This window comes from Tauraco erythrolophus, chromosome 10 (assembly GCF_009769465.1).
Source record: "Tauraco erythrolophus isolate bTauEry1 chromosome 10, bTauEry1.pri, whole genome shotgun sequence".
NCBI lineage: Eukaryota > Metazoa > Chordata > Aves > Musophagiformes > Musophagidae > Tauraco > Tauraco erythrolophus.
In genome coordinates, this window is record NC_141474.1 from 7,000,767 (window position 1) to 7,019,790 (window position 19,024).

The 19,024-nt window shown below is 41.1% G+C and overlaps 1 protein-coding gene across 1 annotated transcript; it reads left to right on the forward strand.

The window, feature by feature from the left end:
* Positions 1 to 380: 380 nt before the first annotated feature.
* On the forward strand, positions 381 to 18,649 carry FIRRM (FIGNL1 interacting regulator of recombination and mitosis). Its single transcript, XM_086617338.1, has 24 exons — positions 381 to 509; positions 1,021 to 1,060; positions 1,782 to 1,870; positions 3,039 to 3,143; positions 3,701 to 3,841; positions 4,837 to 4,999; positions 5,372 to 5,456; positions 6,008 to 6,146; positions 6,626 to 6,706; positions 7,667 to 7,731; positions 9,396 to 9,544; positions 10,453 to 10,561; positions 11,049 to 11,235; positions 12,191 to 12,273; positions 12,652 to 12,703; positions 13,027 to 13,120; positions 13,781 to 13,962; positions 14,651 to 14,773; positions 15,702 to 15,797; positions 16,223 to 16,336; positions 16,772 to 16,876; positions 17,126 to 17,206; positions 17,969 to 18,082; positions 18,389 to 18,649. Exons 1-24 carry the CDS (start codon positions 411 to 413, stop codon positions 18,572 to 18,574), a joined length of 2,682 nt encoding a protein of 893 aa, XP_086473464.1. The 5' UTR covers positions 381 to 410; the 3' UTR covers positions 18,575 to 18,649.
* The last annotated feature ends 375 nt before the right edge of the window (positions 18,650 to 19,024 follow it).

Here is a 19,024-nt window from a genome sequence, read left to right on the forward strand (position 1 = left end):
TTTCCTACCCCAAATCCTCCCATTTTAAAAAACTTTATCCTCGCTCCTCTGCAATTCCAGCAACGCGAAAACGCGCACAGAGGCTGGGAAGGCCCAGCTTCCCTTCCCTGCATCCCGGCTGCGGCGAGGGGATCCGGTCCCGGTTTACCCACCCCGTGGCCCTTCCGTTCCCCTCAACCCCCCGGTTCCCGTACCGACCCCCGGGTGCTGGACGCGATCCTCCCTCCGCTTCTCCCACGTGGAGCGGCTGCTCCTTCCGCTTCCTTATGCGCATGCGCGCCCGCGGGGAAAAAGGGGGCGGGGCGGCTGCGGCCGCAGCCGCCCCGCCCCCTTTTTCCCCGCGGGCGCGGAGGCTGCCGGGATAGCGGAGGTAACTTTTTCCCGCCGCTGAGGTGAGGGGAGCCGGTGCCATGTCCCAGACGGATCCCGAGCTGCTCTTGCAAGAGCTAGGGAGCTGGGATTGGGATCTCTGCCGCCGGGAGCTGCCCGCCGTCCTGCCCCGGCTCCTTATATCCTTCCCGCGGGAGGGAGGGAGGGAGCGGTTCGGCTGACCGGGTGGCTGTGAGGAGCCACCCCGAAATCGCGGGGGGCGTGTAGGGGAGGGGGGTTTATCCTTCAGCATTTAGTTCCAGCGAATAAATCCGTGGGAAAGAGAGTGGTGCGACCTTTGTAAGGGGCTGATAACAGGGCAAAAAAGCTGGATGTTTTACTGGAATGAGTGCAGCCCTTCGCTGGAATAAGAGATTCACAGTGAACAGCGTGTGGTTCGTTTAGCACTGTAGATGAGTCTCCCCCCACACCCTAGTCCACCAAAAACAAAACAAAACTTACTCTCCAAGACATTGTAGAAATTCTTGTGCTGGTCGTGCGGGTATCGAGCTGCCTGCCTGGGTTACGGAGCATCCCTGCCAATTTCATACGATGGATGGAGTGTGCGTGGGGAAAAGTCACGGTGACTTCTGCATATGCTTTAAGGATAACTTACGGCAGAACGAGTTTGCGTTTCTTTAACGTTTTTACTCAATGTATCAAGAGTCTGAAGACTGGACTGAGCATATTCGTAAGTAGTGACCCGGAAGTGCCTCTTCGTCCTAAGGATTGTATTGCAATTGCATTATAAATTCTGCACTACTTAAAAATAAGTTTCTGCTGCAACTAGTGACTTTCACGGTCTTCAGCAATCCCTGCATGTTACACCAGCTGCATGTGGAATAAGCTTTATAAAAGCCTCTAGGGAACCTATGTGTGTAAGGCTGCTTTTTCCTTCCCACGACTTCTGATTTTTAGATAGGTGAAAAAAGGGTGCTTTTCGTCCTGTATTTTATTGTCTTTTGGGTCATTGTCTTACAAGTGGTAAAACTCTGATAATACCTGATAGTGATTAAAAAAAATGAGCCTGATATGTAACTGTTTAGGAGTCGTACTAACATTCATCATTAACTTGCATATTAGTGCCAACCAGCACGTTAAACATGCAACTATTTGCAGTTTGGAATGTGGAAAATTCTAGTTCCCTGAGTAAACAGTCGTGCTCAGCCCTTAACTAAGCATAGCCAGGTGTGATGCTGGTATTGATGGGTTTATGCATGTTGCAGCTGTTAGTGTTACTTGATTTTTTCAGATAATGCATGTGTGGCAAATGTTGTGTTCCCCTCTCAAAATCAAACACCTGATCTGTTTCTGCTTGACACAGTTCTTTGTTTCATCTGGTAGGTTGCTACATACTTCTGATAATTGCTCGTTGTTTTTCTGTAAGGTTTTATAAATGTTTTGCTTTGCAGGTGTTTTGAGGATCCTGACTGAAATGTTTTTGCCCCATATCAGCCTGGCAGATTTGGAAAAAGCTTTTTTCTCAAAAATATTGCCTAAGGTATGACAGCTTCAATTAAATGTGGTATTTTCAGTCAGTCCAGTGCTAAAAACCTGCTTAGAATGCAGTGAGTCTTTTTTGAGGTCTCATGGTATAATCATTGCTTTGGATACAAAACTTGAAATTAAAATTTTATCCTTTAAAAGTTTAACAATTTTGTGTTGTTGGGCTGTTTCTGTTATTGTTCTTTACAGTGGGGAGAAGATCAAACATATGATGTTCTACTTTCTATATTCAGTAACAGAATTGGTTTTTATTTCTTTTTGAGGAGATTTGGCTTTTTGTAAAATAACCAAGGTGGACAATTTTTATGTGCACTGGCCTCTCAGGACAAATAAACTGAAGAACTCAGAACTCCTATATCACAAGTGAACATTGTGATATTTGTGAATAATATAGCGAATAAACTTTTAGATCATACTGGCCTAACAAATGTTCTCTTTTTGGATTAAGCGATGGAGAATGATTTAAGTCTCAGGCCTCAGCTTGTTTATTTTAAGAAGCCTGTAAAAACGGCCACTTGATTTGCATTTACCTTATTTTATGTACTGTAGCAAATTTTGGAGATTACAAGAAAAATGGCTTATAACAGGCATATCCTGAACAGGGATTACTGTACCATACCAGTTTATGTAGTACCCTGTGCATGCCAGGAAGCCACTCGCTGTCTTTGCAGTCTCAGGAGTAACACTTGTAAAATATCCAAGGACCTGAGCCAAAGTAGAAATTATTGTTGTTTGTAGGCCATTTCTTTGTGTATTTAAACTGCTAATGGTCTTTCTCAACAACAACAACAAAAACAGTTTTACTGAGACAAAATGAATATCCTTTTAATATGGTGCGGTTTTAACTAAGTAAAAAATCTTTGGTAGAACGAGGTATATGTTTAAAGTGAATTAGTTAGGAAGTTTGTTTTACTAACAGATTTTATAAAAAAATAACAGCTAATCTAGCTGCTGTCTGTAATTTGGGAAAACTGTAAGACAGTTTTTGCTTCTTGGTATATGGTGCTTTCTGATTCAAACGCTAGAAAGTGTCTTGTTCTCCTGTGGGTTGTCTCAGTAGCCCAGGACTCCATGCCGAGGAAGCAAGCAGATACAGACTGGTGTTACTATTTGCTTGTGTACGTTTACAAACAAAATGTTTAAGTTTTGTTGTGTTCTGACAGACTCTGCAGTTATTTGATAACTTGATGTATGAATTATCCAGTGAGGCCAAAGGATTAACCAGCCAGAACACAGAGTTATGCAGTACTGTGAGGAATCTTTTACAGGCAAGTCTTGTAAAACAAGTTGTCAAAGGAATGTTTACATTATTCTTTGATTTTTACCTCAACAGTTAAGAGGGTTTTAGAATGTTTTTGTTGGCTACTAACCAGCTGTTTAAAATGTAATTTGAACTTCCTTTGCAGTTGAAGTTCAATTAAAATTTTGTGAATGATTTGATTAGTGTGTGATGCTAATCAGAATTAAAAAAAAAAAAAAATTTCAAATTCTCTAAAACAAAAGGAATGTGATTCTACATATTTAAAGAGTGAATTTGGCACTTATATGGTCACTTAATTCAGAGTTTTAAAGTTTTTGTAAATTGAGAACAGTAGTCAAAAGAAATGTGAAACTTTCAAAGAATACATGGTATCGGAGAGAAGGTCTGGAATTGCTTGATGTTATTTTCTGGAGCTTCGTTCATCTTTAACAAACTACTTATTTATGCAAATAGCAGTGAACTGTAAATGCCATAAAAATCTAGGTGCAATTCAGCTAAGAAAAGCTGCTTTTTGAAATTATTGGAGGAGTGAAAAACATTGATTGTTGTTGTTTATTCTTTAAGACCGTGGTGCAATTGCTGGAAGCTCTGACCGGTTGCGTGCGATACGTCTGCACGCTGCAGGAGTGCGTGCCTCTGGAGAGTATCCGCACCCTCCCGTCCTCGGTTCTTTATGTGATAAAGAACACATTTACACACTGCAAGGTAGGTCTGCGGTAGAAGAAGAAGAATTCTTAACACCGGTTGGCTTTTAGGAAACGCTTACTTTGTAAGAAGATCCCATTTTGAAGTAATATTGTTGTCAGATTGTTATTTTTTAAAATTTAAATTTAGTTGTTAAATAGTTTACCGAATGTACTTGATGCACAGGTACAAAGATGATTTTTCAGCTGTCTGCCCAGTAAATGTGCCCTGGTAGTGAGAGGCACAGACGGTGCTGTTTCCACATTTGCATCAATGTCAGTTGAACGTTTTGCTGATGAATGAACGTAGGCTCTCTGTGACATCCGTGCCCTTCTGATAGCTGCGGTGTTTTCAGAGCTACAAATGGTTACCAAAACGGTGCTGCTCACCCTATTTTTGCGCGAGTTCCAAAGCGGGTGGAAAGCTGCGATTAGGATCGTTGTTGGTTACAAGTTTCAGATCTGCATTTTCAGTAATGCCCTCTACAGAACTGAAAATAAAACAAGGTTATCGTAAGGACACAACAGCTTTTGGTCAGCCTTTGTTTTCGCTGTTTAGTTTTTCTCTCTTATGGGAACCTTTACAGCAGTTTTCCATGTCAGGACTTGAACTCAAGTGCGGTACCTTTGTTTAACAATTCTGATTTGAAAGTATTGGGAAATACTTGGAACACCGCTTTCTTTGTTGGTAAGCCTGTACTGTTTTGTTCAGAAATATGATCTTAGGTTCATGCATCAAGGCCTAATCCAAAGCCCACTAAACTCACTAGAGCCAGGCAGGCATCATTAGTTGTTGACGAGGCTGCAGGTGAACAGCATTTTGTGTTTAGTGAACAGGGGTTGGTGTCAGAAGCTGCAGATCTGGCTGCATGTGGAGTTAAAAGTAGGTACATCCATGCCTTGTTCTTGTTTCTTGTGAAATGTATGACAAATCTCACGGTGTTTTCAGGATGTGAAAAATCAGGCTGTGATTCCTGAACTTTTCTTATTAAACCCCTTCTTCCCTGCTTCCTACAGGACAGTGAATCAGTGTACTGTGGGCATCTGCACTTGATTTCTGACCTCCTACAAGCTATGTTCAAGGAAACTTACTCTCTTCAGAAGCAGCTGATGGAACTACTTGATATGATTTCCATGGGCTCTGCTGCTACTGAAGATAACATCACAGATATGGTGTCAGGTATATGTGGATCTAATGCTTTTTTTAGTCTTGCTCAGTCTTTTTTTCTATAAAAAGTCTGTCTGAATTTTTAAAACAGGATTCTGAGTGCACTTAGTTCCTGCTGTCCTGACCAGCCTTTCAGAAAGCAGCATTTTGAAGCTTGAAATATTTCCATTTTCTTCTGAAACTTTCTCTGTGGGATGGGGCATGTTGTGCAGTTTGTAGGGAAGGGGCAGCACCTGAGAACTGAGCCATTTTCCTGATTCGGCATTAATGTGGTGGTATTCCCTCAGTGCTTGTGGTTGCTGCTGTTTTCCTAGGAGAGGAGCACAGCTGGGAACTCATCAGTCTGATGTAACTCAGTTGTTGCTGTTTTGATTTCCTCCTTAGTAATCCACACCGTGCTGGAGATATGCTCTGTCATTTCCAACATGGACCATGCTCTCCATGCCAACACGTGGAAGTTCATAATCAAGTATGTTGCTGAACTCTTCGGGTGTTATCGTCATACAAACAGACTAATTTTAAATAACTAACGTTTCATTAGCTTTATATTCAGAGCTTCAAATAAAATTGAAATTAGAGAATTCAATTCAGCTATCACGAAAATCTAGAAACATTAAAAAATTTAGCTAGTAACCAGTATTACAGGCACTGTCAGTGAGGGTAGTTAGAATCATAGGTGAAAAAGTGAGAGAAGCTTGACTTTTTGTATTACAATACAGAAGAAAATTCGAAACACTGTTGTCTAAATAATCTTAAGAGGTCTGACCTGCAATTTTGTTGGTGTTTTTGGCTTGAGTTGTGCTGTCTTGTGTTTTCATCCCGCCTCTCCTCTGTGCTTCCTTCAGTCATGGCTATGAAGAGGGCTGTTCTCTCAAAATTCCTGGTGTTGGTGTACATGGATATTGCGCCAAATAGTGTTGTCCAAGAGTCTAAAGAGAAGAACTAGTTGTTTGGATTTGTACTAACTCATTGCACGATCACTCCTGACAATTAAATATCTGATTATGTTCCTATTTTTAGGCAAAGCCTGAAGCATCATTCTCTGCTGCAGTGCCACCTGAAACACAGTGACATTCTCAGTGGCCTGTGCAAGGACACTCTTCTTTCTTTTCACTCCTGTTTGCAACTGGCTGAGCAAATGAAGATGTCAGAGATACAGGTGAGTTATCTCCTGTTCAGCTTGAGGAGGATAAATTCTTTGTGCTGTATTATTGCTTGGAGTGGTTTTGGGGTTGGGTTTCTTTGTGTATGTTTTTTTTTTTTTCCAATTCATGTGGTAGCCAGGACACCTTGTTCTTTTGAAACCATGTGAAAATAAGGCCCAAAAGTTTGTTTAGATTTGGGATATTTTAGTTGAGGCGCTGAAAATAAATTTTCACCATACTCTATGGGAATTTTTTTTTTTTCTTTCCTAAACTGACGATATCCCGAGATCAATCAACAGGTAGTATTTAAATTCTGAATATTGCTATAGAAACACTGAGGCATACTGAAGATTTCTCAAGTTTTTTCCTCCATCGCCGCAGAGTCTGGAGAGAATCAAGTTTGAAATAGGTTTTGAACATTGTTAGCAATCTAACTTTCTTTTTCCTTCTATTACTATGTATATGAAGTTTTAGAACTGCTTTTTTTGGGCAGGAGGGCACTGACCTCAGGCTGTTCCAGAAGACAGTCAAGCTGTGCAGGTTCTTTGCTAATTCCCTTGTACATTACACCAAGGTAGGTTTTAATACTTGAATTCTATATGAGTGTTAAATTTAAGCCTCTGGTCTGCAAATGGAATGGTTTCGTACTGCACAGTATCTGAACAATTTATGACTATACCATAATTAACACCCATGCATAACCTGCCTGCTGTTCCTCCACCTGTGTGTGCTCACAAGCCTGAGCATTGCTGCTGGGATTTAACAGAAAAAACAAAAAGAATAATACACTGACACAAGCAGCGTCCCTGAGGGGTTGGTAGATATCCAGTCTTTGCAGGCCCCCTCGAGTCAGTGCAGTAGTCACTTTATCTGTAAGAATTAAGCAGGTGACCCCTGTTGCCAAGTTCTCAGAACTGTCTCTCGTCCCAACAATTGAAAACCATATGGTGTTAGACGAAACGCCTGCGGTTGTTAGCTCTGACACCAACTTGCTACTCTTTCCCTGGCCCTTGTGCTTTGTTGCTCTGCTTTATTTTTCTCGTTATTAGAAGACATCCCATAAATCTACCCGTTTTAAGAATGTATGCGAAAAAATTTTGCTCTTTAGGAACAGCAGTGGTGGTGTGTTCTGCATCTGTTTTGTCCTGGGGGATAAAAGCAGGGGGGTGATTATTTTTTTTTTTTTGACACAAAGTAAATAGCATTGTGACAGGATAAAACAGCCTTGCAGCATGTGTGAGAGCCCTTCAGGTTTTTGCAGCTCTCTATGGCTATTAAAACTGCACTTAGGAATGTTTTTAAATAAGCCTAAAAATTTAATTAATGACTATATATATACATGTGGTGTCATTAATCTTGGGAATACTCTGTTTATATTGCTTGCTTCGCATTTGCTTTGTGCTGTGGGTTGTGAGAACTTAACCAATTTTTGCAGTGTAGTACTTTACACACTGGTATAGCTGAACAGAAAGACAGTGTATTTAGTTATGTATTTTGTATTAGAAATAGCACTCAAAATTAATGGCTTTTGCAGGAATTTCTTTCTTTCTTCTCTGATTCGTGCTCTCAGTTACATCAGCTCTTTCTTCAGATATACAGGTAAGTGAAGTTCAAATAAGTGATTATTGCTAGTATCTTAAAAACATCTCCTTATTAAATTCACAAAATTGCAGGTATTTTGGGATACAGAAATACAGTTCTTGTTCCAGAGCTGTTCCTTTCTTTTTTCATGTACAGAAATCTAAAAAAAAACATTTTTTCAGTAAATTGGACACTTTTGGGTGGTACTAGTTACCTTAAACCCATTCTTGACCTGTACTCTGGAGTGTCTGATACTGACACGCCACTGACTTTGTTGCAAATCATTATGTCAACGTTTCTTAGCAAGTTATGCGTAGAGCATGCAAAGTGATCGTCTTGGACACTGGGTCTCTCTATGCAATTTCATCTGAAAACTCTTGCTGCTCAAGTGAAAATTCCTGAAGGTGGGATTCGCCCTGCAGCCACCTGGCAATGAAGCAGCCAGGCAGAGCTAAACTCGAGCAACCCAGCAGCGTACCTTCCACTGCGAAACGAACGGTGGCGCGACGTTAGTCAAATCCTGCAAAGTCGAGGCGATTCAGAAGTACCCTTCCCTCGGAATCCCAATTCCCTTCTGTTTCATCCACAACGAAACAGCCATGCGCTCTTCTTTTTCTGCCTTAAACTCCAGTGGAAGAAAAAATCCAGTGGAAGAAAAAAAGACTTGCTGGTGTCAGCAACAACAATTTGATAGTTTCAACTTTAAGACAAAGCATGGAAACATTTGTCCTGAAGGGAGAGAGGATCAAAAACAGTGTGTCCCAAAATTTTTCATAGCTTTGCTGTTGTGTTTATACACAGAAGGACTCTTTGGTTCTCCTGGAAGCAAACGCTTTTTTAATGTTATCCTCCTAAAGCGTAGCAGCCTGCAAGCGGCTCAGCGTTTTTCTTTCAAAAGTTTTGTTCTGTTTGCTGCAATAGTGTTTTTGGAAAAATAGGGCAAAGCCGACTTGATAGTAGAGGGCTGATTTCAGCCATTCTCTTGGAATTGAAGCCAGGTTCTGCGGAGAGACGCACACACGGGTTCACTGAATGTTTCTCTGCAAGATCGGGCAGGTGTTTTTTTACGAGTTTCCTCTTCTAATGTTACTTACCTCGCAGACCTTTCTCAAGTAGAAGGTCGTAAACTTTTATTCACTCGGGAAAACCGAGCAGGATTTTTGAGTAGGAAGGTAGCGCTTTTACAGTCACTTTATAGGCTGCAAGAGTAGAAGGTTTTCATTTCCTGATCTCTCTGGCTTTATTCTCATATCGCTTCTTTTTTTCTTTTATTGCCCATTCAGAGAACTCGTGGTACCCTGTTATTAGTGTCACGTGTTACGTCAGAGCTGTCACGTTTATGACTGTCAAATTGTGTATACAGCTGTTTTCTTGGCTTTTCTTTGCCTGTCTTTTTTTTTTGTGATTCAGTGTATTTCTTCTTGTATATGTTATGTATTTTCTGTGAGCTTGCAATGTTTTCTTTCAATGTTTAGTAAAATATTGGATTGCAATGCTTAGTTTAAAGGCTGAATGCAGGTTGTAACTTTCATCTATAATAGATATTCTAAAATGAGGAGCCTTTTCTGCCTTTTATTTCCCAATAACAAGGAAATAATTAATTTGCCTTTTTGTAGTTATTTTGAAAAATAACATTCCTGAAAATGTTACTGACAATATTTAACTTTTTCATACTCCCTCAGCAAATTTCCTCCCAGTCTCTATGCTCCAGAGATCTCAGAAGTTCATCGAGATGAAATATCCCGGGTTTTTCTTGTGGCTCTGGACCCTCTCATCAACCAGCTTCTTCCCTTTAGCCCTTTTATGGAGCAAGTGTTAAGTGAAAAGTTAGGTGGGTTTAAAATGCATCTACCACTGCCATAGCACAATGTAACCACCTCCAAGAGACCAGGATTGATATTTTGACTTTCTGGACCACAAACAATATTCTGTACTGGTTGGTTTGTCTCCAGCTCTTTTGTCAGTACTGTGATACAGCCAGTTGCCTGCTAACTCAGATGAATTTTATAACAAATAGTTCATGTTGAACGCATCTTTTCCAGAGTGCTCACAGTAAATTCGATATTAATCTGGTTAACAGAAATCCTATCGATTCTGCTGTTTTGCATGATTCTGACCCACGTTTGTCACAAACTTTCGAAGTAGGCCGAAATTTTTCTGCTCTTCTGTTGGTGGGGGAAGACAGCTATTTTTTCCTAAATTAAGTATTTTCTGTGAAAAGTAGAATGCCTTCAAACTGGAAAACAGTCAGCTTTTTGTTAAAACACCCCCCCTTCTCGATTTCTGCCCTTATCAACATGTCATAATGCTGAGATAGCTGACTCGCTTCTCTCCCACGTGCACACTCCGGCCTTGTGATTATACTGACACACTTAGAAGAAAACTTTGTGTTTCCAGTGTTTGAGGCATCCAGTGCTTTTAGGGAGACTGGAAACGTGAGACATCCAGATTGTAACTCCTTTGCAGCATGTTGCAGTGACAGTTCAGAACTCGAATATTTTAGATTTTACCTGATACAGTCTATTGCATTTATTTTTCACTTCAAATACAACATTCATGATGAAACGTTCCTTTTTAACCAGCTGTGTCTAGCAGTGATTTTTGATAGTTTTACTGAGAACTCTTATGTTTCACCAGTTGTCCATCATTTGTCACTTGCTTAAAAGCCAGTTTACACACACAGTATATTTACCATGGCAAGTAGCATCACATTTAAAAAAAACCCTAAAATTTCTACAGATCTCCCTCCTGAGCAGCAGCTGCCCCAGTGTCTCATCCTGATTACCATAATGGACAAGCTGTCCTCGCAGCCTGAAGAAGTGCAAACTCTCTGGAACACAGGAAAAAGGTACTAAAAAGTTTTTTGTTGTAATTCTTACCACAGCAATCAGAGAGGCTCAGCTGCTGGAGTTTCCCTTGCAATTGAATAGTAAAATTTGTCAGACTTAAATCCTTGTGCTGAGAAAAACAGATCTGATGTTCAGTGCTTCAGGAGTGAAGGATACAGACCCAGAGGTATCTTTGTATTTTCCGGAACAGAATGGTATTTAGGGTACTTCCAGGATAAGGAGAGAGATGTGTATGTAATTTGTTGATACTTGACTGAGTTAAAATCTTATATTTTTCTGCCTGAACCCTCTAATAATCACCTGAATTTGTAAAAAAGGAAGGTAGTCAGGGACGTAAATCTAGTGTAAAAGCACTGAAGTTATTGCCGGTTTCCAGTCAGAGAAAAAGATTCTGTAGTACGGATGTTGCTTGCAGGATTTGAGACTTGTGTATCTGAAACCCAACTGTTTTTCTTTGTTTTTCTTTTTTTTCATTTACCCTTGCAGCCTGTCTTTGTTTTCAGCACTCTTCTTCAGTTTCCAGCAATGTTCTACCGAGCTTTCTCTCCCTGTCTGTCTGCCAGAGGTGGTCAGTACAGGACAGCCAGCAGTTCCCATCACCCTCTATCACTATGTCTGCGTCCACCTGTGCTCCTTCATTGCTTCCACACTCCCATCACACTTTCCTCAGCTGGTAAGATTTTGTTTTGCTTATCATCTCCTCAGCTGTTGTGATGTACAGGTGCTACTGAAGAACGACTGAGTTCTTTCTGATGATCTTGCTCTGAAGAGATGCGTAGGTACCAAGTGGTTCTGTAGGAAGCAGCTGTGACAGTTACCTGACTGGGGTTCAGTTCTACAGCAAGTGTCGCTTGTGGGAAAGGGGAAAATAAAGCTTCATACAAGTTGTTGAGAACCTCAGTGGCGTTGGAAATTTTTGTTCTCTTTGGGAGGGGCAGAGTTCAGTGCTTTCTCTTAGGCAACATTCAATTTGTGTTAAATTTACTTGTTTTTTTTGGTCTCTACTGTGAGGAAATATTTAGAGTAGATTACATTGTTGTGATTCCAGCTAAGAACATACTGTAAAATGGTAATAAGCAAATCTTTCTACTTCAGAGGAGTATTCTGGGCTCTGATTAATATTATATAATGTTTTAGAAGTTTTTCACTTTTTACTGCACATAGACAAAAGAACCTCTAGATAAATGTAAACCTTTATAAAGTCAAGAGCTGTCACAAAAATCATAGCCCTGATTTAGGAGTTTTTTTTCTGAATGCTACATTCCTTTTTCAGATAAAATTTATGTTCCTAAAAGAGCAAAAGGTTTTATTTGGTTTTCAGTAAGCTGCCAGTACAGCTGCCAAGAAAATGCATTGGTTTAAAAAAAAAAATAATTCATGAAAGTTGCCTTGCAAAGAAGGGATGCACGTGATTAAATGTTTTGAAAAGCGAAAGATCCTCAGCTCACTGAAATGAATGCACATACACATTTAAAATGTGCAAAACTGAAGGTGTAGCTGAAATTTTATCTACATTTTAAATTGGACAGGCTGAAAATCTTACTAGATTTTATGCTAATTAGAGGAGTAAAACTCATAGTAGCCCTGCAATCTGTTTCTATGTGAATTTACATGTTTTTTCTCCTCAGGAGTATGCTCTGCTGGGTGCTGTGCTGGGTTCTAGTATGATTACGTCTCTGCTGGCAATGGACTCATGGTGCTTCCTTGCCCGGTAAGATGTTTTTATTGCAGGTCAAGCAGGATTTCCACAGATCCAGTTAGTTCTGTTGTATGTAATTCCTTGAGATGAATTTTTTTAAGACAAAACTGTGCCAGAATTGGATTCTTTTCAGATATAGAGCATGTTTGGAAAATTCGGAGCAGAAACGGCTTAACCATTCTTACATTCCTGCAAGTAAGGGGAACGTACCTGTTCTGTTGTTTAACAATTGTTTTTTGGAATGGTTCTCTCAAGTAAATTGTGACCGTGCGTATCGAGTTCAGGTATGTTAGAGGCAATGGCGTCTCTCAGACAAGATTTATAATACTTGGTCTCTGAAAGAGTCCAAAGTACAGACTCACAAGCTCCTGTGTCTCTCTCACATTCCAGGTATGGAACAGCTGAACTGTGCGCCCACCATGTTGTTGTGATTGCCCACTTGGTAAGAACCACAGGGATGTTTGCAATTCGGCACCAGTTTTCATCCTAGTTCTACTGGCAAACCTGCTGAATGACCAAAGACAGGAGTTTCATCTTTTTCCAAGAGACTGTGTTAATTCCTTAAATCGGTTTAATAATTAGCAAAAGCAGTACTGTGAAAATATAAAGCAATGTGCCTAGTATTTCCAACATGTGCTGCAGTGTTTTATTTAGTGTTTGTGCTGTGATCCCACATAACTCTCAGAACGTTCCGTGTAGAATTCATTTGCCGAGTGGTGATTTTTCTTTTCTTAATTAGATGCATTTCCTGTTTTCCTAATTCAGATAAAGTCTTGGCCCAGTGACTGCTACCAGGTCTCTGCCTTGGGTGTTCTGCTGAGGCGTATGCTCTTCTTGATGGCTCCAGATCATCAGGCACGTACAGCACCAGCATCTTCTGCCTTTAATAGAAGAGATTTGGATCAGTGGCCTGTGTTAAAATATCCTCTTTTGACACTTCAGAAATGGCAGGACGTTGAGTGCTCGCCTGCTGTACTTGATATTTCTTTGTCATAGTGGATCCTTATTTATACAGATGTGCTCTTTAATAAAAACAACAAAGGCACCTACACCTTTCTAAGACTGGTCTTACTGGGTGACAGGAAGGTCCTTTTTTTGACTAAGTATGAAAACGGCACATCTCCCACGTTTGCTGAAACTGTGGGTCCTGTCGTTGATCTGCAACTGGTGTTTGTGAGGGTGCTCACGTCATCAGATGTAAGGAGTAGTGTCCTCTCCCGTCGGTGCCTCTCTGCACCCCTCAGAGAGCCTAAAGCTCCTTCTTCTACTCGCCAGGGCCACTGCTTCAAGCAGCTGAAGTTGCATAATCATTCTGATGTCATATATGTGACAAGCGAGGTGGCAGATTTATAAGGTTTTTATATAAAAAGTTGGATTTTATTTAAACAAAAGGTTTTACTCTTTTTTTCATGTAATATTTCTAAAGCAAACTAGTAGTGCATTTTGGTTTCTCAGCTTTCTGACACGTTATCAGATTGTCTTCTGGTCTTAGTTCCTATTAACCTGTGTTTGCAGGTAGAATTTGCTCAGAAGTTTCTTCCAGAAGAGGTGGAGAACTTGGCTGTGTGGCAGCACGTATCCCTCAAGGCCCTGGGTGCGGATCTTCGGAAGCGAGTGGCGTGTCAGCTCTGCGTGGCAGGGCTCGCGCAGTGCAGGCGGTGGCTGAACAGCAGGCGTGCTTTGGGAGAGCTGCGACCTGTGGTACAGGAGACTTAGTTCTCTTTGTAAAAACGTGGCAACTCTGGATTTCCAAACTAGAAGGATTCTGTTGCTGTCACCTCAATTCTATTCTTCTCTGTGTTGCACAGCTTTTTTTTTCCATGCCAAACTGGCAAATGCATGAGCAAGAATTCTCATTTTAATAATTTCTTCTTGTATACAGCACCTTAGGACCCTCTACTCCGATGGTGATGACAGTGGAGTTCATGTGGTTTATTAGTTATTCTAGTTGTTTTCTCCCTAGGAAACAGATGTATTTTTCTCTAGAATTTCTGATTTACACTACATCATACAATTACTTTTAAGTTTTAAAGTCCTGGCTGTTTTTATGCAGCATCAAACCTGAAAGATGCTCACTGGTCTCCTTGGTGAAGGAGAGGAGTGTGAGAAACCAGATTTCCACATAAAATATCTGCTGCCAGCTTTTGCCTGCCAACACAGCTAATGACCACAGCACCGTGTGAAACTCACAGAAGCAACGGATGGTCTCCTTGCTTTGGAAGCTTTATTGGCCAGTGGCCTGGTGGATTAGCTGTACTGTACAGCTGACACAGCACATTCAGCTTCTTGCCATCTTGTATCATTTTAGATGTTTAATATGAGCCTGGGGTTTTGGTTCTGTTTGCTTACAGTTTTTTTTTGGTCGTTCTTACTCATTTTTTCCTACTAGAATACTGCCCTTTCTGTCCTGCTGGCTGCCTGCAACTTTGCTGGTGACACTCTGGACGCAGAACTTCAGGCATCTGTCTTGGGAGTGCTTGGCCAGTTCTGGACTTTCCTGCAGGCTAAGCAGGTAGGAGAATTTGCTGCTCCAGTGGTGACAGCACGATGTCTTTGAGAGGTGGTGCCGTTTCATCGGGTGTTTGTTACAAGGTTGTTTTACTTGGATTGGACCATTTCTGTAAAGCAGAGTGTAACTGTGTTGCCCATCCGCTGTCGGCTGGTTTCTGTATGAGGCAGGCGCATGCTCTGGGAAGCGGAGTTTCAATTTTCCTAAATGTTACATATATGACACCTTGGTGCTCCATCTGCTACTGAGTGTGAGATTCAGCCTTGCCTAAGGAGAAGCCCAGAAGACCTCATTCTGACTCATACCAGTGACAAATTCGGCGTATTTGACATGTTCATTAGAATGTGAATAAAACTTATGGTGATTTAATTAGTTCCTAGCTTAGCACATGAAAACCCACAGAGCTAGTAACCTTCCTCCTGTTTTTTTGAGAACAAGGGAGTAAGGTGATCCCCTTGTGACTGTGTACCTGTTCACATCTGCAATTGCACTAAAGAAAAAAGGATTGTTATGGTTCATACTCTGGAATAAAAAAAGGAAGTCTGAGAGTGGGAGTGAAGAACAGCCAACAATGTGCCCCTTCAGAGGTCTCTTCCAACCTCAGCTACTCTGTGGAGACATTTGGCAACTGATAAGTGAACAGACATAGTTCAGATAACCTTTAGCTGCTTACATTAGTGAGTGGAGGAAGAAGGAATAAGAAATATTCTTAATAAAAATCAAAGGGTCTTGTAAAATATGACTACGTACAAATAGCGAAGTGACTATTTTAATATTTTCTTCTGGTGCTGACAATGTGTTGTTTTATGTGTGTGAAGTTAGGCTAAGAATTTTGGAATGCTACCTTAGCTTTAAATTCCTTCTTGAGTAGTTATGCCATAAGCTAAAACACAATGTTATTAATATCTTGTGATCTGTTGATCTGTTGAAGGTCTCAGATGAGCCATGTCTCCAGCAGACCCTGAGTTTATTACTTCACCTTTTGGAATTTTTCATCCAAGCATTAGATGCTCAACTGATTACTCAGGTAAAAAACAAAACAAAACTTTCTTATCGATAATTTACTTCACAAAACCCAAGTTTTTTGTGATTTCCTGAAATTTTAAATGAGTTATTTCATCCTCTGGCTTTGTCTTAACACATGGAGGTTCTTAATTTGTTCCTTCCTTGGTTACTTTCCTGGTCCTTAAACTCAAGTATATGGCACTTCAGTTAACACTGCTTTTGAGAATCCCATTACTCTGTAAGACAACTGAGATGAGGTAGAGTATGCTTGTTTCTTTCTAAAATGCACCCTGCAGCTTTATCCCAGCCAGTTTTTTTCAAGGTGTAGCACACTTTTCGTTTTCAGTCCAGCTTTCTAAAATCAATGTCCTCAGATTTAAAGATGAGATAGAAGAGTTTCACCTGCCAGCTGCTTGATGGAGCTTCAGTGAGGTTTGTTTTCTGCAGGTGTTTGCACTGCAGTCTTCCCTTTTCCAGTTGGATCCCCCAGATCATGTTCGTCTAGCAATGGTGGATTTTCTCTCTTCTATGGGAAAGGTGTTTATACCACAAGAAGCACAGGTAAATGTAACTGTGGCCTTATTTAGATAATCTTTACTGTTTTGATGGAAATATATGCTATATATTTACATATAAAGGATCAAGTTCATCCAGTACATACAGGAGTGCCATGACATAATGACCTTGGAGACTTATTAATGGTCTGTGGCAGTTTTACTTTTCATTGAGACACGCTGGGTGCTTGCAGGATGCTTCGTTTATTCATTTGCTTGTTGCTTCTCACGGGTCAGAAAGAACTGACATTGGAACCTCCAAGAGAAAAGAACAGAACGTTTCACCTCCCTTACAGTGTTTTTTGCCAGCTGGGGCAGTGGCACTCTCACGTTCCACAAACCCGTCCCTCGACCTTAGAGCGATTCTTTTAACAATCCGTCATGATGGCAGGATGTGCACAACTGACTCTTTGGAGCTGACAGATATTTGTTCCTCTTTCAGAGGCAACTTGTACCCCAGCTGTCGTGTGTGTTTGCTTCTCTGCTCGCTGACCAGACCTGGCTGGTTCATCAGCATGCACTGGAGGCATTCACACGCTTTGCAGAGGTAAGCACAGCAGAACTCTGAATGCATCTATTTGGCTCTGTTAACTTTTATTGTACAGAAATTCTTCTGTCTTAAGTGTTTGCTGCTCTTCACTGACCAATTTGGATCTCAGTAAGTGACTTCAGGAGCTGGAAGCAAAGGAAGATTAAGCATTGGTTGCAACAGGGAAGGGACTGTCACAGAAACCTTTCTTTCGTCTCTTTGTTAATATGAACGTACTAAACAACTATTATTCAACGTTTTTGACAGGAAACAAGCCACGAAGATGTTGTTCCTCAATGCCTTAATTCTGAAGAAACTAAGAACAAAGTTGTTAGTTTTCTGGCTAAGGTATGTATGTTGTTGAACTATTTTACTGCTTTCGTAGTTGATGTTGTACACATCCGTTATAAGCAGTACCCGGCCTATGTCTACACCTGCATTATCTGCATGGTGACTATAAGTAAGTTTAAAATAAATTGTTCTGTTAACTGGGATCTGGTTGAACTCTTCTACTTGTTTTAATCAGCAGAGTTAATAACTGCCATTCCTGTGCATGCTGCTCTTCCAGTACTTCCCAACTTTGATTTAAATGCTTTGCTTTTCCCTCCTTGAACAAAAAAAGATTACATCGCACAGTCATTGTTGTAAGCAGAGAAGTCATCTGTTAAAAAGACAGGGATTTCATCATTTGGTTTGTGATTTCCTTCCATGTTTCTCTTGGACTAGTTTCTGAAAGCCAAACGAACGTGTATGAAACACCTTAGTCCTTTTCGCATGTTTGAAAAAATTCTCGTAAGAGCAGATGGCAATTCATGGAGAACATCGACAGTGGGAAAGAGGGGATTGTGATCATGCTGTAACCTCAGGCAGGGCTATCTGGGCAGGCTGGTTTTTGACAAGCAAAAGAACTGACAGCTGCCAGTGATGCTACACCCAAGTTGTAGATAACTTCCATCTCCTGCTCAGAAGAGTGTGCGAGAAATCAGATTCACTTTCAACTGCACATTAAGATCTCTTCCTCCCTCCTCTTTGTTCTGGCGTATAAATTGAGCCTATGAAGGCTGGTAATGCTGCCTTGTTGAGTTACCTCTCCTGTGGCTTTCTCCCTAGATGAGGCAAGTAGAAGAAACAACAGAAGCACGAACAGAACGCCTGAAGCAAGAAAGGATTACCTGCAGCGCACAGTTCATGAAAATGGATGGAGAACTGGAGTCAACAGGAGAGGTACGTGCACTTCTTTCAGCTGTCTGGGCTCTAGTGTTGATTTCTGTTAGTTCTGGGAAGTATCTAAAGAGGTTCAAGATGCTCTTGCTGCCCTCCATTTTCTAAGAAAAAAAACAGTCGTGCACTCCTGGCCCTTAGTATTAGACCCGAATGCTCTGGACTGCCTGCCAGCTGGCAAGAACTCTCACAAGGCAGGGGAGGCTCTTGCAGCTCTTCTCCACCGAAGGGTTTTCTTGCGTTGGGACGCAGACTGGTCACTTACGTAGAGCATTACAAATGATGTCTCGTGTTTACTTAAATCTGCAGCCTCTGGCAAAAAGAGCATGTCACCCACCCTCTGAGGAGCAGTACAAGTCAGCAGTAGGCACGATGGAGGGGGCAGTGGAGGCGGTGAAGCTGCTGCTCCGGAAAGGGTCACCCCCTCCCTGGCTTGCAGTGAAACTAGAAGCTCTACATGCAGCTATAGCCATCCTCAGAGACAGTGTACGGTAAGGTGCTCAACAGGTCTTAGAGACAATAAAACAGCTGGGGAAGAGATGCCTGTGTACTGTGATTGCTGAAGAAAAAACTGTGACGCAGGGTGATGCTCTACTGTACTGCTGGGTCTCAGTTATGTGCCAGAACGAACTGAGGAGTGAGATGTTGGCCTGTCTTTTCGTAACAGCTGGCTGGAAGGACTGATGTATTTTACTGAACACTACGGTGCACCTGAGCTGCCATTTTGTATATTGCCAATGTATAGCTTGCTCTTCTAAGCTACTGTATGATGATAAACGTTTCATGAGATTGTACTATGAATACTAAGATGTTTGAATCTGTTGTAAGTTACCTTTGTTCCGGTCACATACAGGTGACCAGCCCCTAAGTGTTTTTATCTTAATTTTAAAATATACTCCAGAATAACAATTTAAGGCTTTACACTGTTCTCTGAACATACCTCTG

What these genes read in the sequence shown, in the direction of transcription:
- FIRRM (XM_086617338.1), top strand. Translation starts at nt 411, where the DNA reads ATGTCCCAGACGGATCCCGAGCTGCTCTTGCAAGAGCTAGGGAGCTGG. An exon ending in GGCTCCAGATCATCAGGCAC is followed by an intron (nt 13,121 to 13,780) that starts GTACAGCACCAG and finishes GTTTGCAGGTAG; the next exon opens with AATTTGCTCAGAAGTTTCTT. An exon ending in TTGTTAGTTTTCTGGCTAAG is followed by an intron (nt 17,207 to 17,968) that starts GTATGTATGTTG and finishes CTTTCTCCCTAG; the next exon opens with ATGAGGCAAGTAGAAGAAAC.